General features: G+C 33.8%; 1 protein-coding gene and 1 long non-coding RNA gene across 2 annotated transcripts; both read right to left on the bottom strand.

Annotated features, from left to right (window-relative positions):
• Nucleotides 1-1218: 1218 nt before the first annotated feature.
• On the bottom strand, nucleotides 1219-18969 carry LOC149088419 (dynein axonemal intermediate chain 1-like). The gene is made up of 17 exons (XM_089252973.1): nucleotides 18925-18969; nucleotides 17183-17230; nucleotides 16763-16843; nucleotides 13850-13946; nucleotides 13580-13689; nucleotides 13150-13245; nucleotides 12333-12395; nucleotides 9104-9191; nucleotides 8270-8434; nucleotides 7362-7612; nucleotides 4536-4625; nucleotides 3843-3930; nucleotides 3297-3525; nucleotides 2795-2894; nucleotides 2300-2436; nucleotides 1908-1959; nucleotides 1219-1503 (listed from the first exon to the last, which is right to left on the bottom strand). The coding sequence occupies exons 1-17, from the start codon at nucleotides 18937-18939 to the stop codon at nucleotides 1408-1410; spliced, it is 1806 nt and encodes a 601-aa protein (XP_089109099.1). The 5' UTR covers nucleotides 18940-18969; the 3' UTR covers nucleotides 1219-1407.
• A 119-nt stretch (nucleotides 18970-19088) lies between these two features.
• Nucleotides 19089-23376, bottom strand: LOC149088418 (uncharacterized). The gene is made up of 3 exons (XR_016195393.1): nucleotides 23170-23376; nucleotides 21462-21537; nucleotides 19089-19139 (listed from the first exon to the last, which is right to left on the bottom strand). It is a non-coding gene; the product is annotated as an uncharacterized LOC149088418 (long non-coding RNA).
• Between the last annotated feature and the right edge of the window lie 3070 nt (nucleotides 23377-26446).

The raw sequence follows: 26446 nt of genomic DNA, 5'->3' as shown, positions 1-26446 counted from the left end.
TTTACCACGTAAGTTTGACTTAGCTTTAGGTAATCACTCACTCATCAGGACTCACACATTCCTCAGATTGTGATGTCTCTAATATAGGTATGTTAATTCCAGGTAAGTTTTTCTTTTATTCCGTAAGAATGCAATGAATTTTGAATACGATTCCTTATTTCTGTAGCTGAAACAGTGCTGACTTAACACATGGGCTTACCCGGGCACCTCATGAAAATGAAAACTTCATCACATGTTTGAGAATGAGCATGTGTTGGGGGGCTAAAAAAAATCAATTTTCCTGAGGCCCACGATCCTAACCTCTACGGGCACATACAGTATATATATACGCCTTACAGAGTCTATGCATTATAACTGCCACAGGCGTATTTATGTCTTTTCAGCATGTGAGCAAAAAGGGGGAACTGGAAGCAGATCGTGTAAGACATCGTTGGCAGTTAAGCAGTAAAGGCGACCCTGTGCTGAAACGAATAGTCTACAATGAATAATCTTTTCAATGAATCGATGTACCTATAATTTCCTTCCAATTCATCTTTTATAGCAAAAATAATGGTGTAGGATAAGTTATTTATACAGTCGAATCCCATTATAACAAACTTCAAGAGACCGGAGAAATCACTTCCTTATAATGAAATTTTGTTATAAAGGAATTCCAGGTTTTTGCATTGTTCCTAAGTAAACTTATCTGAGGGATTAGAAAAGTATTCGTTAAAACAAGATTTTCGCTATAACGATATTCATTAAAACAGGATTCGACTGTAATACAATAATATCTTCATCATTGCTAGAATCACTAGAAATTTGATTTTTTTTTCTATCCCAGTTTATGAATTACAGGAAGATAAGGTAAACTAAACACTGTGTTGTTTTTACTTATTTTCCCGGGCTTCGAGATTTTTTTCAGTAGTGCTGTGTGAGGGGAGTAAGGGACTTGACTCATTCAATTTGAGTATCCCCACCTGAGAAGGCCCTAAGAAACCGATGGGATTTTTGTGGTCTTCGCCAAATATAGGAGTGCTTCTTTGGGCTAAAGGACCATTATTAGTTCAAGTTTGTACCCAACACCACTGGTTGGAAATGTTTGCAAGTGCTCAGACTTGATCATCAAACCTTTCAATGTTGAGCTGCAACAGCCCTTTAGCCCAAGAAACTCATGTTATAATCCAAAATAGTGTTTTTCATAAAGCAAATTTCATAAAATACGATAGACTTTGATATAAATTGAGATGCCAGTGTGTGTGTGCATTTATTAACAAACACAAAATAGTTTCTATGATCAACATGTCTCAACATTTATTTGTATAAATAAAAAAAAAAACATGACTAGAAGAATGAAGAAAGTAGATGCTTTTGTATACTACGAAAGACTGTGATAAAAATGAGTGAATGTTCAGAAGATGATAAGCCTTATCTGGATTCTGGGCTTTTTGCCAGTTTCAAAACACGTTCCATCTTTTCTATCTCACTTTCTATAAACTTTGAGCCTTCCAGCGTTTGCATAGCCTTAAAAGGGAAATACCAAATTTATGCATTACAAACACAAAATCAGTTAGTTCTAGTTTCAACATATATTTTTAAATAGTCTTTAGTTATATCTCTCTGCTAGGCTTCCATACTGACAATTATTCAAACGAAAATATGAAAGATATCAATATAGCAAAACATTAAAAAAAATTAGAATGCATGAAAATATAAAAAATGCAATTGTTTCATCAGTACAGTAACCCTTTGTTATATCGAACGTGTCGGGAGACGGAAACACTTGACATAACACAAAATATTCAAGTATGTGTTATAACAGGGGCATACTGCACTAAATTTAGTTATTTTTCAGAGTAATCGATGCCAACACAAGATTGTGGGTTGTTATTATTAAATCTGATGTATAACAGTGAAAAGTTACTTGCTTTAATTGAAGATCTCAAGTTAGGAGAGAGTTTGAAGCTTGAGATAATACCCCTGAAAAAAAAAATGAATTGTACTATATCATTAATATCTCTATCAAAATAATGATTCACTCTATTTGAACAATAAATTTAACCAATTATATCACAAGTCATTAAAAAAAACAAATTTTAAATCTTGAAAACATGACATGATTTTTTCTAAATAAATTTGTTTCCATATTACAATCATACCTATACTTACAATAATTATCATTTTAATAATTTTCACCATTCATTATATACTGAAAATAACATCATGATTGAGACCATATGACAGAAAATGTGGCTTTATTGAAATAGATTTTCAAACGAGCATAAACAAAGAGTTTAATGGAAAAGCATTGCAATCTTACGTTTGATCTCCAACCATTAAGATAGGCTCCTTTGGATTAAATGCAACACTTGAGAGAGTAATATCCTTTGTTGCTTCATACACTGGATGAGCACAAATATTATCTTGCTTGTTTATGAACAGATCAAAAACACGAACCTAGAAAAGTAGATGTAATATATTATATGAATAAAATGGAAAACACAAAATGTGTGAGGGATTTCTTTCAGCTTGAAAGAAGGGTACAGTGGAACCTATTGATAACAGATACCCTTGAGAACAAAAATTTTGTCTGTTAATACATAGTAAAATTGAGGCCTGTTGATGCAATTTAAAAAAAAAATGTCTGTTAACGGTGTGCGGGGAAATGTCCAATATGGGAGGTTACATTGCATAACCTTAGCTTGCTTGTATCTATTTTGAGAGTTTCTGGTAAGGTGATGATATTACTTATTTCCCACTTTGAGGTATGCATATTGTCTAGGACACACACAAATATATTTTAAAAAATGTTTACCCTCCTATCCTTTGTGATAGCTGCAAACAAAGTAGAAGAATATGGTGCCCATGTCGCAGAAATAACTTCAAAATGCATATCAAACAGAAAGACACTCTCCCTGTCAGAGAAAACATCAAACCTTACATTAACTGTTTTATTGCATATGTACAAACATCTAAAATTCCAATGCAAATTAAGTCTTGGCAAGCATGCATCATTTAAAATAAACTTTAAATACTTGTAACACATCATTAAAATAGCAACTTGAGTTTTACTTATAGTCTTACTGATGTCATACAGATGGCAGCAAACAGTATAACATCAGACACTATAAATACGGCCATGCATACATACACAACATGCTTCAGCATGTACCAATTCTTTGTAAATTCTGCAGAGGGACTTTTATAAAGTGTATTAAGTGAAAGTCACAACTTGGAAAATATCTAAATTAAGTTTAAATAAAATGAAAAAACAAAAATACAAGTGTATGCATCAAAAAATGTAAAATGCTACTAACGGTAAAGTGTGATCCCAAATTCGAATTGTCCAATCAGCTGAACAAGTAAGAAAGACCCTTGGATGATATGGATTCCATTCTACATTGTTAATTGTATTGGTGTGGCTAGTGAAACTGTTCAAAAACTGATTCGCATAAAGGCATGAGCATGTATGCACAAGACCAGTATCAGTACCAATGAGGAAAAGATCTGTTGAGTCTGCATTGAATGACACTGATGTTCCACCAGCTGTAATATTTAAAATAATGTGAAGTTGCAATTTTTTGTAAAATAAACTTAAAATTGTTGTCTTTATAAAAATTATCAAAATTTATGAAATCAACAAAATTACACTTTTTTTAATATAATTTCTATATATATCCTCTTATAAATATTTCTACTTCGGTTAAAAATTTTCATTTCAAATTTTGTATGGATATGTGAGAAAAATGAGTTTCATTTTTAATGATTTCTAATTTATATTTCAGTCAATTCCCCCCCTCCTAAAATATAGAAATAAAACAACATAAATATGGACAACAAGTAGTAGTGACATTCGCACTTACTGATGGTTGGTATTGGTGTATTATCAGGGCCTTCAATATAATGCTTTTCACACTTCAAAACAGTCAGTTCATTAGGAATCAATTCGTGCTAATGTAAAAAAAAAAAAATTACAATTTTCTTAAGGATTTCATGTGGCGCTCACACAAGTTTGATTCAAATAATTCAGTTCACTGGATGACACAGTAAAACATTAAATGAAAAACAAATTTTTGAAGCAGCATATGATATTTTCTATGTACCATAATTTCCTGCAATAAAATCACAGCATATATCATTTTGAAAGTTAATTTTTAATGCTTGCAGCTGTGTGATTCTCAAAGTTGCTAAATTCTGTTAGAAAATGCAATGTTTACCGAAAAATAATTTCTAATGCTGGGTAATGTTATAAAATTCACAAAAGAAACTTGAACAATAAGTTAAAAATGCAGAATGTTTAATTTCATTGGGATGTTAGTGTTTATTTTAGTTTTTGAATTACATGCTGCTGATACAGATCTGTAGAAAACCTTTTTCCCTTAGTGAGGCTTATTTACTAGAGATTTAATCTTATCATAATAGATTCAGAAAAAACGAGTTTATGATTTACTTAACCCAATTAATGTCTGAAACTGAATGATTTTGCATGTTGAAATAATATCAAAAATGTTTTTGAAACTCCAGTTGCACATACACATCAAGTTAGTTATAATTACTTTTGCCAGTGTCCAATGTATAACTTCACCACTTATAGCAATGGAACAAAAATTATGATGACTATTGATATCATCATTCAACCATTTCACCTGGAAAAGATGAACAAATCACAATGCAAAAATTATGCATATATTCAGGATTTCAAAATCTAATGAACCTGTGTTTACTCTTAATTTTTTAATGTATATTTTCAAATTTTATGAAAGAACTTATATTTTTTAAAGAAATATAATTGCAAGGTGTGTTTTATAAGAAAGAGTGAAATGATAAAAATCAAGAAATATAGGATCGGCAAAACATAATTTATTGTTCAAATTATCTTCCCTCAGATAATATGCAATAGTCCAATTGTTCAATCCACTTTTCAAAGCAAGTAAAGAAGGCTTTTTCTGATTGTCTCAGTGAACCCTACACAGTTGAAATAACTTATAATTCCCCCATGGAGCTGCTTCTTCAATATCGGAAACAGCCAGAAATCGCATTGTGAGAGATCCAGACTGTAAGGGGGGTTGTGGCATGATTTACATATTACATTTCAGCTTTGCAAAGTTTGGCACAACATATTTCGAGAAAATGTCATGAACCGGTAGAAATTTCAGTTGTGAAGGGTTCACTAATGCAGCTTCCAGAACATAAGCAGAGGTAGGCTTGAAAGCCTGGTGGCGGGGGGCGGAAAACGATGATGTCCATTCACATATATGCATATTATGATTGTTATAGGTAATTTTCCAAATGCCAAAATTTTACTGCTCCCACCCCGGATCTTTTTCCAATCAACAAAAAAACAATCTGTCTAAAATTTTAGCTCAATTGGACAACTACTAGGTAACCCTCAAATGCCTTGAAGTTGGAACATGGTAAGCAGTGTTAATTCCCTATATACAATTATTAATTCCATTCAAAAGAGCAGTATACTCTTTTCTATCACTACCATTTTTTCTTTTCTTAGAGAAATTTATGAGGACATGTCCAGGCAACCCCAAAAATTGTATACAAAATATTTGGAATCCAATTTCTTGAAAAAAATTGTCCTAATTAACATATCTGAAATAACATGAAAAATTTAAGAAATATTAGATTTTTTAATAATGCACACAACTTCTTTAAGAGAGAAGCCACCTGTTTATTTATTGCAATAATTTTTATAGAATCAAAACGTGAACAAATGAACATAAAACATTATTTTTTTCCCAAAGAGAATTTTATAGCAGTTGAGCATTTATTATGGTCTTCGGCAACGATTACTTTCATAGATCGTTGCTGGAGACAAATTGGATTCAGAGTGTATCTAAACAATTACTGGTGTTGTCTGGATGTGTCCTCATACATTTGTCTAAGAAGAGAAAAATGGTCGAGATAGGGAAGATTGCCACATTTTTACACAGAATTAACATTGATTATTATGTTTCAACTTCACAGTGTTTAAGGGACTCCCAGCAGTTGTCTGATTGAGCTAATATTTGGCAAAGATCTTTTTTTTTTATCAAAACAAGATGGGGGAAAGAAGCTAAACTTTTTAAAAAGTTGAAAAATAAGGACCACTCCAATGCATATACATTAGATCAGTCTACTTCATCATTGATGCTGGTACTCTACCCCCTCCCCCCATATCTCTGCCATGTTACAAAAAAGGGGCCATTCAAGTATTACGTAAGCAGATTTTCAGCCATTTTTGACCCCCTCCCCCCCCCTTGTCAGCAAAAGTCATCAAAACGCTGACCCCCCCCCCCCAGCAAAATTTCGTCAGCAGCTTAGAATATTTCATATCTTCAAAAAGGGGTGGTTGATGACGACGTAAGCAACCTTCAAACCCCCCCCCCCCTGATGCTGACGTAATACTTGAATGACCCCAAAGGCCTCTACTGGCTATGAAAATATTATTGAATGATGAGATTATTGCATATCATCTGAGGGAAGATAAAATACTTTGAAAAAGAATAAATTATTTTTTGCTGTACCTATATTTCTTTATTCTTGATTTTTTATCATTTTACTCTAGTTCTTATGCACCTTGTAAAAAAACGTACAACTTGCAAAAAAAAAGAATGTATGAAATAATGTTTTATATAAAACAATATATTTCTTACATTTTTTTTTCTATTTCTCATTCACTAATGAATGAATTACATATATTGAAAAACAAAACAGCAAATATAAAATTATTCTATGATAGAAGGTACTACTGTTGGAATCCAAAGGATTTTCACATGAAACGTGAAACTTAGCTACCATATTTTTCAGCATATAATCCATGGATTATATATTGAAAAACATTTGAATTTCTTACTGCATATCATATACCACTGCATCTCTCATTAGGAGCTTTTTTTCTGAGAGATTGGAATAGAAAAATAAATATTTTTATAAAATTATTTTTTGCCGAAGTAGTAAAATTTACATTTGTGTATTATACACCACCACCACTGCTGATTATACATAGGAAAATACAATACAGTAAACTCCCCCTAATCCGGCACATATTGGACCTAGTTGTGCTGGATTACCAAAATCACTGAATTACTGGAAGTTAATTGGAAATATAAACTTCTAAGCACACACATGCATTGACATGTGTTTTCTTCTATGCTCAAAGAAAACTCACCTAAAAACATTGGATTAATGGAGGGGCCGGATTATCAAGAGTCTACTGTATTTCAAAAGTCTTGATATTATAGTGAATATACATGTATAAATGTGCCGATTCGTTTTATGTGACATTTAGTTCTATATTTTCAAATAATTAAATTAAAATCCCAGTACTAAGTTCAATTAACTGAAAGGTGAATTCACATGAAATTAATCTCAGAAAATGTGTGAGCGCTCACTTTTGTAACACAGTCACCATGCCCAAGATCCAGACCTCTACTTGTTGCAATGGGTTCAGTTTTTTGCACGTAGCGCAAGTCAAACACAGCAACACTACCATCGCTACATCCTGCTGTTAATAAATAAGGCCACTGCTTATTAAAATCCACACATTGTACATTGGAATCAAGCATGTAAATCCTCTCTGGATAACTTGTGCATTTAAGTGTGAATATGCAAACACATCCCATTTTGTCAAGGGAGAAATCCTCTGTAATGATAGTAAACCGATTTACATATTAATTTAACAAAATCATTAAATTGGTCTAGGTGAAATGATGAAAATATGCATATTAACATCTTATAAAGGGAATTTATATATATGAAACTAATTTTTTCTGTCTGTTCACTATACAAATGTACAATTCAATTTTATATCGATCTTCGCCAAATTTTGTATATGCACCAAACAGGACCTGACTTGAACAATAGGCTACTTTAAAAGTTTGTCAGAGCTAGGCAAATGCCCGATGGGTAAACATCTGTCGGGCAACAGTGGTTTCTGAGCCTCAACAATGACTTTTAGAATGTTTACTTTGGTTACCGTGGTTCTCTAACAATGTGTTTCAGACATGTATATGCCTGTTTACAATGGTTTGCCACCTGTTTAATGCTACCAGTATTATGTATAATACTTTATTTTTCTTTATAATGCTTGCCACTTTTTCAATCCCCTCAGTAATTGAAGAAAACCTGGGCAGCACCGGGTATTGTAGCTAGTGTGATATATTTATAAATTTGTTGTGACACATTCCAAGAAGTAATTTTTTAAACATATATCATTTGTACATATGGCATGTACAAAATGTACATAAAACTGACTTTTACATATGTGTGAATGAAATGAAATACATAAAATTCTACTCACTCGAACCAAATGCAACAGCAAACATATCAGGATAGTAGTAGTTCCAGCTAATGTCCATCACCATCGAGCCTTTCATCTTCTTGAATTTGAATTTCCACAAGGGAAGGAGAGTTCCTTCTCCACCTTCCCGATACTGATCAGCAGGATTGTCATAAAAACTGTAATCTGTAACAAATGCAATGATGTTTTTTGAGGATTTGTGTTATATTATTTGATATGTTTATGTTATGTATATGCTGTTTTGAGTTTTAAGGATTTTAAATTTGATGGTTTGAAATAATACCAAATTTTGTTTTTAACATTTAACAATTTTATGACTTTGGTAACTGAACCATCATGGTGAATCTTAATGGAAATTTTCAAAAACAAACCTCTCAGCCTCTTCAGTGGCATGTCCTGAAATCTTCCACGACATTCTGTGTTAAACAAAACCCATTGCAGATAGTGGTTATTCTTCTTTGGAAAAGTTGATGTCCAACCCCCCCCCCCCCCCCCCAGCTCACATGTAGCTCAGCAAGCAAGTTCACTAACTTAAATATATATATTTTAATACTATCCCAGCTAGATTTCAAATGGTTTTTAGTCATCAAATTTTTCTTTCTCCAATAACCTCCAATTTGGTCCACAAAAACCAAATATTTAGACGCCCCTGATTTGAAGCATTTTTGGTAAAATCTAAATGCAGATCAAAAAAAAAATTTTAAATGAGTATTTCAGGCTCCTTAAGAAAAATAAGTGTGCAATACACTTTGATCTTAATTAATGAAATACATTATAAAAGAGTTTCTAATTACATTGAGATCCATGATGAAATTAAGAGTTTAATTATCTCACCAATCACTGTTTCACAGAATCTGTTTTGATTCAAAATCCTCTCAATCACTTTTACTTTCTTAAGTCCTAGTCCCGATATGTCATCCCCCTATGGATAGAAGAGGGAACAATATATGAGCCTTCAAAGATTGAAAAATAAATTAACAGGTTGACATTGTTTTTCATCTGGTGGTTCTCTGAGGTACAAAAATACACAACTTTGTACACATAGGGAAACACCATTACCATTATTATGTAAGCACAGTCAATGCTTTTTATTAGTTATAATTTTAATATTTTTATCACTTTTGCAAAGAATGAAACAGACCAATAAAATAACATGGGAAAAATTTGTTTATAGTTATTGGGACTTCTGATGATGATCAATTTTTTTCTGACAAAAATGTTTTTTTGCATATTTTGAAGCTAAGATTTAACTAAACTTATTTTTTTTTCTGTAAGTTATCATAATGAGGATTCAAGACTATGTAGGAGGCTAGATGGTGTTTTCTTCCCCTGTCCCTTGTTGACAAACATTTCCGTACTTAATGTCATAATTGGTACATAGTATTCACTGTGATCCATGTACGTGTAGAGCTGCTTTTTCAATGACTTTCCTATAGAAAGGCAAATGTATGACAAAAACAAAGTCCTTTCCTTTAGTTCTTGATCAGTTTCTTTCTGTTGACCAAATTTTAATTTCTTTTTCTGAGAGACTTTCTCAAGGGATCCATGAAATGCATTGTACATTAAAAAAATATTGCAATTCGTGATATGCATTAGTAGACAGTTCTATTCTAATGTCTCACAATGACAATAAAAAAATCAGGATTTTAACTTGAAGGGGAAACCCCCCTCCATTTTAGAATTAAAAAACTGGAACAGTTGAACATTTTGCAACCAATAATGGCAGGAAAAAAAAACAAACTTAGTTGTCCCAATTACCATATGTCCCATTCATCCAAATATGGCATATGGTCACCATACTTTCAAACAGGATTTCTTTGGATATAGTTATCAATCAGTTAGTGCTATCAGAAACACAGCCTTGATGTAATCACATTAAGCGCCTTGGACTGTACATAATTTTTAAATGTGAAATTCAAATTTCACTATAAATTTTTGAGGAATCCTTAAAGTTTCACGAAAATCAACTAATCCAGTTACAAAAGTTTACTCCAAATTTTCAAGCTTTCCTACCATCAGAAACACTCAACAATTTCAAATATTATCTAATGATCCAGGAAAATATTTAGTTTTATCATGTTCCATAACCACTAACTCCAAATCACAATTTTCTGAATCATAAAAATAATTTAAAATTCATAAACACTGAAATGCCAAATTATTTCCATGGTTTTTTTTACATCTCAAAAACTGCTAAATCTGCGATTAAATTTATTCTAATTCTACAAATAACACTATGGAATGGATGTAATTGTTACTTAATATAAGAGAAGTAAAAGTAATTTTATGAAAATCTATTGAGATCTATATCTCAATAGATTTATTGAAATCTATTGAAATCTTTCAAGATAAAAAATGTTTGTAGTATAATTACACTGGACAACAATGAAATTGCATCTGACATGAAAATATAGAATTCCAAATGATTTTGACCTGCTGAATACAAATATTGCCATGAAAAAGTTTTATTGGCTTTTGTTTTTGAGATATTACCATGTCAATAGTTAAAAAGTGCTTTGCAAGCATTATTATGTGGTAAGGACCATAGAACAACATTACCAGGGGAAATAGTCATTCTGAATAATTTTGAAAGATTCTCCTTATGCCCAGTATAAGCTCAATGCAAAACAGAGTATATGTTAGACGCTGATAGAAGAATTATTGTGCTGTAATACATTTGCCTTTCTGTGTATTTGTTTTGTGTTTTTATGTATAATTAATCTTGTGCCTCTATATATTGAAGTTTCTATATATTTGTGTTGTTTTGTCTGTTCATTTGTTTTCTATGTATGTATGTTGTGTTTCAATGTAATGCATTGCTTTATTATATGTGTATTAAATGTGCGATTTCAGAGAAAACTGGAGCCAATCCAGCTTTTTTATGTTCAAATTTGTAGCACCATAAATTACATAAATGGCCATTTTTGTTCCATACGCAGAAACTTTGTCCAAATTTGCTTTGACCAAAAGCTTTTGACTCTGCCTTCATATCTGCCGTTGTTAAAGCTTTATTGTAACTGGGGTAGAGAAGATTTACATCAATACCATTAAGAAAATCTATGACAAAACAACTGCAACCATTCATTTGGATGAAGTAAAAGCAAAGATTAAACTTGGAAAAGGAGTCAGACAGGGTTATATATACTATTTCACCAAAGCTATTTACCCCTGCTTTAGAAGTATTTGGAAAACTGGATTGGGATGAGAAAGGAATTAAAATAAATGGTGAATTTCTCAGCTATTTACATTTTGCAGACAACATTGTTGTTTTTCAGCAATAACCCAGGCAAACTAGAAGAAATAATACAAGAACTGGCGAAGGCCAATAGGTAGGTTTGAAATTGAATTTGCAAGACACCAAAGTTCAACTTCTTTGCTTTGAAGATTTCACTCAGCAACACAGAGATAGAAGTACAAAGCTATGTATACCTGAGACAAGAAATTACCATGGATAACAACATCCTCAATGAAATAAACAGAAGAATCAAGATTGAGTGGAGAACTTATGGCAAAAACTGTGTGATTCTGAAGAGTGACATGCCATTTTGCTCGAAAAGAAAAGTATTTAACCAGTGTGTGCTACCAGCACTGATTTATGGAGCTGAAACATAGACATTCACAAGCAAAACTATACAAAGACTACAGACACTGTACAAAGGAGCATGGAAAGATGTATGCTAGGCATCACAATAAGAGACAAAGAACGAATCTTGTGAATAAGGAGCCAAACTAAAGTATATTGATATTATGGAAAGAATTAAGCATCTAAAATGGAAATGGGCTGGACATATTGCAAGAATACAGGGCAACAGATGGGCCACAAGTATTCTGGATTGGTACTTTGTCAAATGTTGTTAATTTATGTTAAATGTCTGAGAAGTCGGCCCCTAAACAAGATGGAATGAGGAGATCTGGAAGGTGGCTGGATTCAACTGGATGGCAAAAGCATCAGACATGCAAGTGGAAAAATTTAGAGGAGACTACATTCAGCAATGAATTAAAAATGGTTAATGATGATGATATAAATACAAAAACAAATATAAAACAATAAAAATATACATGCCTCATGGATGAATATTCTTTTTGACAGAGGAGCATGGTGGAAATGCATAGGATCCAAATCAGCCTGAAATGATATAGAAAGTACGATTTTGTAAACACTTGAGATCAAGCTGCTGGAAATTTGTTTAATGCAGGCTAAAATAACCCCAAATATCACCAACTCAAAATTTTTTCTATTATTTTATATATGATTGTATTATATATGATTATATAATATCTTGATTACGCATACATGTGCATTGCATTCGGTAAAATAGCTGTAGACAAGCAAATTTCATGTTTGTTGTTTATTTTAAATTTCCATTGACCCCAAACTGATAAAGAAAGCAAAATTTAGAAGAAGAAAAAAAAGGGAAATTTCAAATTCACAATAATATAATGAGTAGTGTCACCGGACATCCTGTTTTGAAAAATTGTTCAACTGTCTCAGATGATTTTTGAGCCTTGGTAAAATACAATGTAATGTAAATTTTGTCCAACTATTGATTGCTAATAGGTAATACAGTAAAACCCCTCTTAAAGCTCACCCCTCTTTTTTTAGGCCAATTACTAATTTCCGTTCTATAATAAAAGTATGCATTTTAAAACCCTCAACCTATTTTTTTATTTTGTTTCATTGGTGCCAGCAAAAGAGGGGTTTTACTGTAAAAATTAACAATAACTTGTGAGAATTGCCCAGATATATTTGCCGGTTTCATCGCTTCAAAATCTAGTCAAACCAGTAATTAGACGGGAAAAAAACAATTTTTATCACAGCTGGTACCATAAACTGACTTCCCGTAAATGATATTTTCAGGTAAAAACATAAATAGACAAACCCCTTCTTCTGCTTCATACGCCATGGTCATGTCCCATAAACATGCATTGGCACAAAATAAAGATACTTCAGGGGGTTCAGTTTGAAGACATTCATCCTAAATTAATATAAAACACGCACAAAAGAAACATTTTAAGAATTTAATTTGAATTGAAAAGCCATGGAAAATTATGCATGTAAGTGTTTTTAGGACTTATGGCATTAAAAGCCTAAAAAAAACAGTTCTGGAAATTTTAATTGCAATAAGCACTTAATAGTACTTAAAAATAACAATATTACTAGTAAAAGTAGTTTTGCACTTCATGCTGTTAATATACACTGAACATTCATGAATTCAAATCAACAATAACCAATGTTATTGGAAGCATGTGATTACAGTTTTGGTAAAAGTTTACAAAGAAAAAAAAATTACTCAATTCAGCTGACTTTACCCTATCGTGAGGATTCATGGTCTGAACTGCTCTGTCACAAAATGTGAACTTATTCTTTCGTTTGACAACTACTTCAGGTTCTTTCATTTCTGCTTCTCCAGTGTCTTCGTCTGAAAAATGTGATGAAAAAATAGTGCTGATTATATTATTGTTGAAATAGAGCACTGACATTTTTTCAATAAATGAATTAGAGAGAATTATTTTTTCTTTACATTGAAAAAAGAGAAACTAACATATGATTGATGAAATAGTTAAAAAAGTAAAGATTACCAGATTCAAGTGGACACTCTTTGTGCAAAAGTGATCCATATTGGGAGAAAAATGTTACGGTATGAGGAAAATTGCTGATGGTTTTATACTCCAAGTCCTAAAAAGATACAGGGAAAAGCCAATTGTTTACAATCATTTTTTCACAAAATCTTGCGATCATCGAGCTTATATTACTGGAGGGAGTATGACGTCAGCGGTCTCCGCCTTGGCAGTGCTGAGAACGGTGTCCCCCAACATCTTGCGTCGGAAGACCACATGACTCAGTGCAAACAAACACGATCCCCATAGAGATCAATGTTAAAATTGCCGATTTTAGCATAGAAATGCGGAATTTAGTCGAGTTTTCCGCCACATCAATAATTTTAAAAATTGTATTGAATTCTCGATTTTTGAAATATTGAGTTCGCTTAGAGATACGAAGCTCAGAATATTAAAATAATGAGCCAGACCCAATTTTGAGGAGGATACCCATGCAATAACATTAATTTCAGCTTTTTATTTATATCTTCTCAAGCACGAAAATGAAAATTAAATGTCTCTGTATTGTCTTATATTATCCAATTGCACCAATCCATATTGTTTAGGATGTTTTGAAATTAATTATGGGCCCATATCAATTACATTGCAGAAATTCCACAACTTTAATCAAGCACTTTTTGAAGCAAAAACAGGCAGATCGATTCATTTCTGTTTCTTTCATTTAGATCTGTTCCTTGCATGAGTCGCATGTGCATTCCTTTCATGAGAGTAATTAAAGATAATTCCAGAATTAATGAAAGATACTTTCAGCATTGACGAAATTGATAATTTCAAAATTAATGGAAGTGATAATTCCAGCATTAATGAAAGATAATTCCAAAATTAATGAGAGAGATCATTTCAGTTCCAAAATAAATGAAAGAGATCATTTCAGTTCCAAAATTAATGAAAGAGGTAATTTCAGTTCCAAAATAAATGAAAGTGATAATTCCATAAGTAATGAAAGCGGTAATTCCAGAATTAAAGTAAAAGAATTCCAAAATTAATGAAAGCGGCAATTCCAGAATTAAAGTAAAAGAATTCCAAAATTAATGAAAGAAATAATTCCAGCATTAATGAAAAAAATGATAATTCCAAGATTAATGAAAGAGGTAATGTCAGAATTAATGAGATATAATTTCAGCATTAATGAAAGAAACAAATCCAGAATTGATTAAAGCAATTACTCCAGAAGTAATGAAAGAAATAATTAATAAATAATTCCAAAATTAATTTCAAAACCCCCCCCTTAAACTATATGGATTGATGCAATTGGATAATATAAGACAATACGGAGACATTAATTTTCATTTTTGTGTTTGAGAAGATATAAATAAAAAGCTAAAATTAATGTTATTGCATGAATGTCCACCTCAAAAGTGGGTCTGGATCATTATTTTATATTTAATTTTCTGGGCTTCGTATCTCTAAGCGAATTCAATTTTCAAAATTATTGATGCAGTGGAAAACCTTATTAAATTTCCGTATTTCTATGCTAAAATCTGCAATTTTAACATTGATCTCTATGGGGATCGTGTTTGTTTGCACCGAGTCACGTGGTTTCCTCACATTAGATGTCTATGACGTCGTGGCGGCTGGATGCTCCCTCCAGTAAATATAAGCTCAATGGTTGCGATTCATCATAACTAAAAATATGCAGATTCAATTAGTATTTAAAACTAAAGTTGTTGCCTCCTCGCCTGAGATTTCACTCCCTCAAATATGGTCCTATATTCTTGGTGTGTTCTATATATGGGTCTATGTTTAATAGTGTGACCACAGAAAGATGGCCTATGACCTCAATGACGAAAAGAGTGGATTCATTCTTCGGTAGGATAAATAGGGGGGGGGGAGAAAATAAACATCCTCAAGGGTTGCTGCTGAAGTTCTTTTCCTCCCTCCCCCTTTTCTCTCTACTGAAGAATGAATCCTCTCTTTTCATCATGAAGGTCAGAGGCATAAACTTATATCGGACCCAGTGTTCACCAATACGCATCAAAATTCAATTTTTTTCCAAATTTCGTTCAGTGAAAATACTCTTTAAAATTTTAGGTAATTTTTTTAAATTACGCACTGATTATTGAAAATATACCTCTTAAAATTTTTGAGAGGAGTGAAGTTACTCTTTAAAATTATATTTTTGGATAACACTGATCTCCGGCCCATGGCTGAGAGCCCCCCACACATATCATCCTTTTTGCCATCTCCATAGTAACCTGTGGAAATACTAGGTTTGAGGCAATCTCCCCCAATAATTCTGAGCCCTCCTGATACTTCCAATAACTTTACACATATTGTCACGGTCACACCAAAAGTTTTTTTATTTGTTTAAATGTAATAAAAATGATTTTAAAGCCATCCATGCACAAACTGAGATTCAAACCTAGATTCTCAGAGTCAGAAAATTATTCATAATAACAATAATTTAATTCCCATTAAGAATTAGGACAATAGCAATTTAAAGAATGAAATGCGTATTTCTTGTGTTGAGAAAATTACTTTGCTTCATGTTTGTACAGTTATTTATTATTGTATACATTACAGTAGACCCTCGCTAATCCGGCACATATCAGACCAGAGTTATGCCACATTACCAAAATTGGCTGGATTACTGGAAATCTATTTAAAAATAATAATAGTGTAGACATGTATAGGGTCAGATTTACACATAGGCAAGTTGGGCATTTGCCCTGAGCCCCATGATTTGGGAATGCCAAACTTTAAACAACACATAACCATTAAGTAATGAAACATCTTTGATCTTAGTCACAGGGAGACCTCAAAATAGTCAACTATAATATATATCAATATATTTGAATGTGGGAAAATTATTTTCACACACACACAACTTAAAACGACATAAAAAAAAAAATGAGAAAAAGAAGAAAAGCTTACCTTGAAATTGAATTCGACAAACTCTTCATTAAAATAAGGGCTCTCTGCTTTAAGTATCACTGTAATTTCCTGGTTCAGCTCCTGCAAATGAACTTCAATATTAAAATATTTCGACTCCTCTTGCAATAAATTTCTTTTACATTCTTTCAAAGACACAATGCTGTATCACATTGAATATGTTTTCACATTTTATAACCTTCATATAATATGTATCTATGCTGGCTACATATATTGACATTGTTCTGGGGCTGAATGAAAATTTCTACTTAAACAGATATTCGAGTTATCGAAATTTGACTTATTGTGCAAATCGACTGTATCCAATTAAAGATGCTCAATGATGCAAAGAAAAATTATGAAACTAAAAATATACTTAAATGAATTTTTTTTTTTAATTTATAAGGTTTTAAGAATTCATACTTCTTCGGTGAGATCCAACTGCTCCTCTTTCTCACCAGCTCCTTCAATCTTATTAAAGAATGGATGTATTATTTTGAGATGCAAAGCAAAAACATATAAAATTATGAATATCTACTCGTTAGGTAAGAGTAAAAAAAATAAATGATAAAGAAAAAACTAACAGGAAGGTCGGCCACACTGGTTTTCAGTTCAAGTTGGTTTTCTGTGGTTCTTAATTTTGAGATGTAAATGTGAGCCAACCTCCCCTTTAAAAAGTTTCACCACAGAGAGCATTAGGCTTACAATTATTCAATCATTACACTTCACTCATAGTTAGAAAAACTGATGGCAGATGGCCATGCTACACATAATAAGCATTATGCAGAAACAAACTTCACATCAGATTCAATACACATACATGCACATTCATTAGAAATTTCACAGAGGCATGTGGACAAGGTACATGTGTGGTTTAGTAGTAGCAGTAGTGGTGCTGTCTTCTATTTTTCAAACTATAAGTGAAGTGTAATGATTGGATAATTGTGCCATTGTAGGCCTGTTGCTCTTTGTTTCAAGACTTTTTAAGGGGGAGGAGAGTCTGCTTATATTTGCACCTCAAAGTTGGGAACCAAAACAACTTCAGTTGACCGCCACCAGTGGAGCTCGAACCCAGGTCCCTCGTGGAAGGAAAAGCTGATGTACCAAAAGGTTTTAAAACCCCTGAGATAGATAATGAAAACTGTAGTCTCTTTTTATAATATAAAATACAAAACTAAACAAAGCCATAGCTGCCCACTTCCATCCCGAAAAGTTTGAAAATGGTTGATATAAAGGAATTGGGTGATTAAGAAACGACCAATTAAAAGAAGTTTATTCACAAATTAGAATGAATTAATGTGTCAAGTTTTGGAAAATGACAAATGTATATGATAACTATGTTATAATAATGACCAAGTATCATAATATCATAGTTGCCAACTTTGGAGAATGATAACTGGGCGGACTACAGTGTGGATCCAAATTCTGTACACTAACAAATATTAAAGAGATTTTTTTTAAACAAAGGGATTTTTTTCCCCTTTGGAAAAAACATGACATGCTAGCCATCGCCAATTATCATCCAACAGTAGGTCAAATTATCGGCCAAATCTAGGCTCAAATCAAAATCACACCAACAAAAAGTCAACAGCGGGCCCAAAAACAAGAGACAAACAGACTGAATGGGAAATATAGTCATTCAGGATACAGATCATTTCACCTATTTAACTGTGGAGAGGCAAATGATGGTGGCCGTTTGATGAATTTTGTCTTTTCTTTACCAAACTGAAAGATTACTGTACTTCAAGATTTGGCACAATGGTGACAATATATTTCACATATGTGCCATCATTTTTTGGGGGAAACACAGGCAACAGACTTTTCCCGAGTTAGTGCATTAGAAATAATTTTTCTCCCTTAAAAGTATAGATTTTGGTGATGAAATTCAGGAGATATAGCAGACTTATTGGAAGTCCAGGAGATAAATTAGAAGTTTGGAAGACTTGGCAACTATATAATATGACCGACAAGACATTCGGAAAACTAATTTTTATATTCTCGAATAATAAAAAAACAAATTCTGGTTATCTGATCTTATATTCTTTAATATTTAATTAAAGAAAATATAATCGATTGCTAGACTGACAATATTTCTTGAGTCTTGCAAAATATATGTTTGGCATTGAACATTCTAATAGATTAACATTTAAAAAAAAATACTGTACCATTAGTTCCCCCATGTCTGGTATCTCAAGATGATTATCATCTTCAAACTGCAAAAATAGAGGATATAGAGTAATTTTTCAAGAAGTGTATCGTACAATCATAATGAAGGTGACAATCATAAAATATAAATTATTTGACAAGCAAAGTTCTATTATCACAATACCTGTACGAGAGCATTGGAACTGCCTTTCTTCTTTTCCAGTGCTTTTGCACCCTACGGAGAAAACAAATTCATTAAGTCGGAAGAGGAAAATGAAAATATTGTGCATATCATGTTTTGAATATCAAATTACCGTATATACTCGTATATAATCCGACCCCCTCCCCACTTCAGAACCACCAAAACCGCAATAAATTGAAAACCGTATACAAGCCAACCCCAAAAAATCCATGCACACATTTAAGAGAAAAAAAATTCTTATATTTTCATGCAAAATGAATAGCTTGTGGAAATTTACAATAGAAAATGATTCAAACTTTTTAAACTTCGGAGTCTCCAATCGCAATCCATCAGATCATAGAAGGCGTGCGGCATCTTTGTTTTTATCCTCATCTGGGCTATCATGGCCATTGTCACTCTCAAAGAGGCTACCATTTTCAGTTCCGTCCATCGCATTGCTGATGCACCACTTTTTGAAGGATTGGATAATAATTTTGGTGGATAGAATTCCATGCCTCATGTACCCATTGGCCAAGGGCGTAGCCAGGGGGGGGGGGACTTGGGGGTCTGGTCCCCCCCCCGAAATGTGAGAAAATGACCGAAAAAAGGGAAAAAGATGGCCAAATCTATTGTTCTGTCACTTTGGTCCCCCCCCCGAAATGAAAGTGGTCCCCCCCCCCCGAACGAAATTTCTGGCTACGCCCCTGCCATTGGCACACTAGGCCAATGTCAGGTTTCTTCAAGGCATCACTTTTTGGAGTTTCTTTATCATCGGAACTCATCCATTCGATCCACAAATTCTTCAAATAGTCTTTGAGAGGATTGTTGATGCTCACATCTAAAGGCTGTACATCAACGTTAGCCACCACCAGCCAATGATGTTTTCGATTTCTTTGACATTATCGGTTCTGTGGGATTTGAACATATTCCATACCAATAATGCCGGTTTCTTGAACACTGCTACAAAAATGACTACTGATTGCGGGGGTCGATATTTTCTCATCAAAAACTGACCCGAGTATAAGCCAACTCCCCCACTTGAGGAACGAATTTTTCCACGAAAAAACTCGGCTTATACACGAGTATATACGGTACTCTTATATTGTGGGGAATTGGAAATCCCAAATGTGAGAAGGATGGGTTTAAATTCATTGATTTTTAAAATAGATTTCTGCAGGGAATGATTTGCTTATGGTTTTCTCCCATATTTGTATGGTGTAACTGTTTCTGTGTATCAATGTGTGCATGGGTTATCATCACATGATAATGCTTGCATGTTCATATACACAGAAACGTGGAAACAACCAATGATGTACATAGTTTTTAACTGTACTGATCACTTAGCAATGCTTAAAAGTGAGTGCTGCTATTTGAATTTTTCTAAATTTTGTTGGTGTGACTGAGACCATAAAAGTTGGAGTTTTGTTTTCTCTTCATTCTTAAGCACACACTTCAAATTTATTCATGACCACCTTGTAATGTTACGGCCAAGGTCAGAAATTAGTGTTCTTCATGAAATGACCAAGCAAAATTTGTTAGCAACTTGAAAATTGGCTAGTATGTGCCTAGACTTTAGACATTGGCCATGACATATACACTTATGAAATGTTCAGCATGAGCGGTTTTCTGCAATGCACACAAATATTTAAAACAAGTTTTGACTTGATGAACAAGGGATATCTCACAATTGGAGTACTTATATCTCAATGCCTTCTAGACAAGGACTAGTTTATAAAAGGTTTTGCATATTCTCAACCGTCGCATGATCACAACTGAGCTGAAAGTTCTATTCCTCTCGCTGCAGGCAGGGCCACCTTGATGAATTCGAAGACCTGGCTCAAGTATTTTAATAAAAGACCAGATAAAAAAAATAGTGATTTGTGTTTTGATAAAAGCCTTCATTAAGTTAATTTAGGGCCCCCTGTTTATGTCTTGGTCCCATTAATTAAGTCCCTACTGCCTACAATAGGGGCATTCATAGCAACAAGCCCATGAATGAATCATCTCTTGTTGCATGTTAATGCAAATAGGGGGTTTCAAGGTGGATTAAAATTTCCCTATTATATCATTTCAAAAACTTTTGATTTCAGTATATAATACAGTAAAAATACAATAATGTAAAAGAAATCAACTTAAACTCTGTTTAAAGTAATCATGGCTGGCGTAAGGAAGACAGTTTGAAATGAATTATTTGAGTTTTCATCATTTGTTATGGGGAAGTTTGCTTTGATAAATATGAGTATTTTGAATTTCAAGCATATTAACGAGAAGCATGTTGTTAGCGAAGCTTTGTTTGCAAGCACATTAAACAGTTTCACTGTATTTTGTTCATTCCTTAAGATTTATAACATATTTGTAAAAGAAATTGTTAGTTACCTTCTTCTTCACTGGTTTCGGTCCCATTTTTCAAAGCGTTTACCTTTAACACAGCTTATTGAAGTTACTTCATTCACTGCAGAAAGATTGTCAAAAAAAAAGAAACTTAAATTCATTGACAAGGGGGGTGGAGAAGGTGATGTACCACATAAAATACAGTGGAAATCTTATGTAACTAACAATTAATCGCCTATAAAATGGTATTACTTTCAGATTCCATGTACTTTTCATAGTATTAATATGAATCAGGTCTTTTTTTTTCAAACATTACCTGGTATATTCCATTTATAATGATACATTACCAGTACCGTTATTGTATGCTGATGAACATACACACCAAAATTTACAGTAAAAACAACCCTGCTGCAACACTAAATCCCTCTACAACATAAATATTTTTTCAAGTTCACTGTTCAAAAATATGTATACTTTAAGGGCGGTATTCACACATGGTTTGAACTACAGTCACAATTTTTGGATAGAAATCAAAATTATTGGTTAAATTCAGGTTTTTAACCAGTCAGTGTCACTCCCCTATCCAAAAATTGTGACTAGTTCAAACCATGTCGACGAATACCATCCTAAATGCAAAAATGCAACATATGCCCATCCTTGTGGTCCTGGAATATTCTTGGGGGGGGGGGGGAATACAGGTGAAAATCAGATGGAAAGAGAAAGCACCAGTCGTGAAGGTGGGGGGGGGGGGGCGCAGAGAGCTGCAAAGAAATAATGCTTTCAAAAGAAATATGATGGCAAAAATATGACTACTTTCATAATCCAGCAGAGTTGTCCAGAAGAACCAGGGCAATCTTAACCCATGGTCTCATGTGTGCATGACCCGGGCCTCATGCAATGAGATCCGGTAATAAAATTTTTGAATTTATGTAAATGTGTAAGCTGCTTATACCCGGCTAAGTATTTTGGGGGGGGGGGGGGTTATGATGTTAAGGTGGCCATGCAAGTCCCCCCCCCCCCACAAGAAGGATACACTGAATTTTGGTCCAAGGTAGGTGTAAACCCAGCATGATATGTCAGGAGGTTTGATTTATCGTTTATGTTTGTTAAATCATCCCTTACTTCACACATATCTATTTTCCCCATATAATTGGCCGATCACCTGTCTTCTGAATCCATGCCTGGCCCAGGGTTTCAGAGACTCATCTTATTTATATATTTTTTTACTATTATAATGTAAATTAGTTTAGATTAAATTCAATTCTTTAAGTAGAAAAGGTCTTGTTTTTGGATGAGGAACTGGATAAGGTAGGGAAGGGGCACAAGAAGAAAATATTATCTAAAGGGGGACCATGAGCTGAAAGAGATAGAGAAATAGTATTTTAATGATAAACTGCTGCCCCTCCCCGTAACACTAATCTACTATATCTTTTCTTGGTCTGCGGAGTATCGTCATATCAAGGTTTCACTATATTTTGAATTTTTCATTTACAATAACCAATTTTTTAGAGAGCTACAATTCACTAATGAAGAAAGAAGTACTGGAATAGATAAACAAATTAAAAATTTCCCTGCGTGAGATCTTGAAAAGTAGTTTTTTGTGACAGTAACAATATTTTAACCTCTCAGCTGAACCAAATGCTCAAACTAAACTACATTTATGATCAATTAATATCTATAATTTAATTTGCATTTCACTTTATATATTGGCAAGTACACATTTTACAGATTTCTCATATTCACTTCCCCTTACATTGAATTAAATTGGAAAAAAGGCATTTCTCAAGGACTTTATTCTGTGTTTCTTCACGATCTCAATACAAATAAACGCACCGGACCAGCTACTTCTACGTTTCTTCGAGTTTGAAACGATGTTATCGACGACAAGAGCCTCTGTAATTTTATGTTTGGAGCGTCTAGTGTTTCCATAGTAACACTGATATATTAGTAGTTGTAGTAAAAATATAGTATTTTCAATTAATTAAACTTTTGGAAAAAAGTTATGAAGCATGATGAGTAAAGTGACCATATGTCCCGTATTTCTCGGGACAGTCCCGGTATTTTCTGTTTTTTCGCCATCCCGACTTTTTGGAAAAGGTGTCCCGGTTTTTCTCGTATTTTACAGGAAGCCTACTTGAATTTTTATTCTTTATTGAAGTCAAAGATTGACGTTATTTTTCAACTCATAAATTATTTTATGATAATTACAACTGTATATGAGAATATTAATCTCTCACATTTGCCATGGTGAACGATTTTTTTTCAAGGAATACATTTTAATCCACTGCTATTTGTAGTAATGCATAATTTCCCGCCATTGTGATGTTCCGTAATTTCAACAATATTTGGCAACTTTGTTTGGTTTTGGCGTTAATTCGTAATGTCCCGTATTTGGAATCTCAATGTCCCGTATTTCTCTAGAAGAAATATGGTCAGCTTAATGATGAGGCAATGTTTGTTTTTTCTTTTGCTGAAGTGAATAAAACATTTTGCTCTCTCAAAAAAATCTAGAAATAAAAATCAAATCGGAAAGCTATGAAATGGGCTCCATGTGTAAATGCTAAACATTGCACTATGATTAGTCATACATGTACATTTATTAACGTGTACATTTCTTTTCCCGATAAGTCCTACCAAAGCCTCCTAGGAGTAGTATCTAGGAGGCTTTGGTCCTACCACACCCATCGAGCTCATATCACTCGTAATGGCCACTACCTCCTATATACATACCTGTAAATAGGAGGTAGTGTAATGGCCCATTTACATTGAGCGAGTTTATTAGCTACTCGCCTACGATTTTACTCGCTTGACTTGACTTTGACTTGTTTTTCGTCCTTTTGTACCAACCTAGGGTTTTAGGACGGGTAGAAAAAAAATATATACAAGGTTAATGTGTTAGTTTGTTAGTTTTTACTAGGGTGACCATACGTCCCGTATTTCCCGGGACAGTCCCGGTATTTTCTGTATTTTTGGTCGTCCCGACTTTTTCGCAAAAGTGTCCCGGTTTTTCCCATATTTTACACGACGCTTACTTGAATTTTTATTCTTTATTGAAGTCAAAGATTGAAATTATTTTTCAACTAATAAACTATATTATGATAATTACAACTATAAATGAGAATATTTATCTCCCACATTTGTCTTGGTGAACGTTTTTTTCGTGAAATTCATTTTAATCCACTGCAATTTGCAGTAACGTTTCATTCCCCGCCATTGTTATTTTACCGTAATTTTAACAATATTTGGCAATTTTTCTTGGTTTTGGCGTCATTTTTGGCGATAATTGGCGATGTCCCGTATTTTCCCGTATTTGGAATCTCAATGTCCCGTATTTCTCTCGAGGAAATATGGTCAGCCTAGTTACTGCAATTTGCAGTAACGTTTCATTCCCCGCCATTGTTATTTTACCGTAATTTTAACAATATTTGGCAATTTTTCTTGGTTTTGGCGTCATTTTTGGCGATAATTGGCGATGTCCCGTATTTTCCCGTATTTGGAATCTCAATGTCCCGTATTTCTCTCGAGGAAATATGGTCAGCCTAGTTTTTACTCGCTGCTACTGAACTCGCTCTGTGCAATTGTAAGCTCGATGGTCCTACCTAGGGTGACCATACGTCCCGTATTTTCCGGGACAGTCCCGGTATTTCCTGTTTTTTTGGCCGTCCCGACTTTTTGGCAAAAGTGTCCCGGTTTTTCCCGTATTTTACACGAAGCCTACTTGAATTTTTATTCTTTATTGAAGTCAAAGATTGACATTATTTTTCAACTCATAAATTATTTTATGATAATTACAACTATATATGAGAATATTAATCTCCCACATTTGCCATGTCTTTCGTAGAATACATTGTAATCCACTGCAATTTGCAGTAATGCATCATTTCCCGCCATTGTAATTTCCCGTAATTTTCGCAATATTTGGCAACTTTGTTTGATTTTGGCGTTGTGTTTGGCGATAATTGACGATGTCCCGTATTTTCCCGTATTTCTCTCGACAAAATATGGTCAGCCTAGTCCTACCACAAATGATAGTTTTCCCGCTGGTCAAGGTAAGTCAATGATGCTGCCATCTAGTTTCAAAATATGGAGTGACTGATTTGGTGACAACGCAATAAAGCAGAATTTCTCGTTTAGTTCAGTTCCTTAAATAGTGAAACCCACGAACTGAACCGAATTCAACAAGAAGCTCAGTTTTTGCCCCACACAAAAGGAAACGTATAAAACAATGTACATCAAAAAGCTGTATTAAAGATCAAATCTCTAGCCGCTTTGGGAGGAACACACGGGAAGCTCATGCTACCCCTTTCCCGAAAATGCTCAAAAATTAAGAATATTTTTAAATAGCTTTTGCAAAACAGAAAAAAAATACCTTTTCATAAGATACCAGAGTGGAGGGTAAAGCCCTATTAAGCTGTCACCACCCAAAGAAACCGCTAGCCAAAAAACGGTATTAAGCTCTAATACATTTCAAAGCAAAGAAAAAAAATGAAAAACCACCGGGATCACTTTAAAAGGGGGGAGGGGGGAAGAAACCCAAAAAAACCACCACTCGCCAAAGCAAAAAAATTTCCCGCCGCACCTTTTCCAAACCAGCTCATTCGACGGGAAAACCGCCAATCTGGTAACTCTGCAAGTAAGTAAAAAGTTGGGGTTTTGTATATATAGTTCCGAAAGAAAATTCACATTCCTCTGCGGACAATCGAACCACCAATCTCTCACTGTCCGGGCGTGTGCTGTAACCATTGAACTACAGGGGACAGACATTTCCTTTCCTTAGAGCATATGTATGAATGCTGAACGGGACTGCGCACGGACAACCTCCTAGCTCAGCTAATAGCCCTTATGACATTACCCCCAGATGACGACCTATATAGAGAAACGATGTCACTCTGCTGTTCATACGAAGTACGAAAGCCTGGATAACCAAGAATCTCGATTTCCGGTTGGTAACCCAGCACCTGCCACAGAGGTCAGAAAAATTAACTGAGAACAGTATCGTCACCCATTGCTGAAGCCATCTAAAAAGGTTT

This window comes from Pholcus phalangioides, unplaced genomic scaffold (assembly GCF_987345545.1).
Source record: "Pholcus phalangioides strain wild (caught in Gottingen) unplaced genomic scaffold, Ppha-v1.0 ptg000003l_1, whole genome shotgun sequence".
Lineage (NCBI taxonomy): Eukaryota > Metazoa > Arthropoda > Arachnida > Araneae > Pholcidae > Pholcus > Pholcus phalangioides.
Note: the sequence above shows the minus strand (reverse complement) of the source record. Positions and strands in the feature narration are given on the sequence as shown.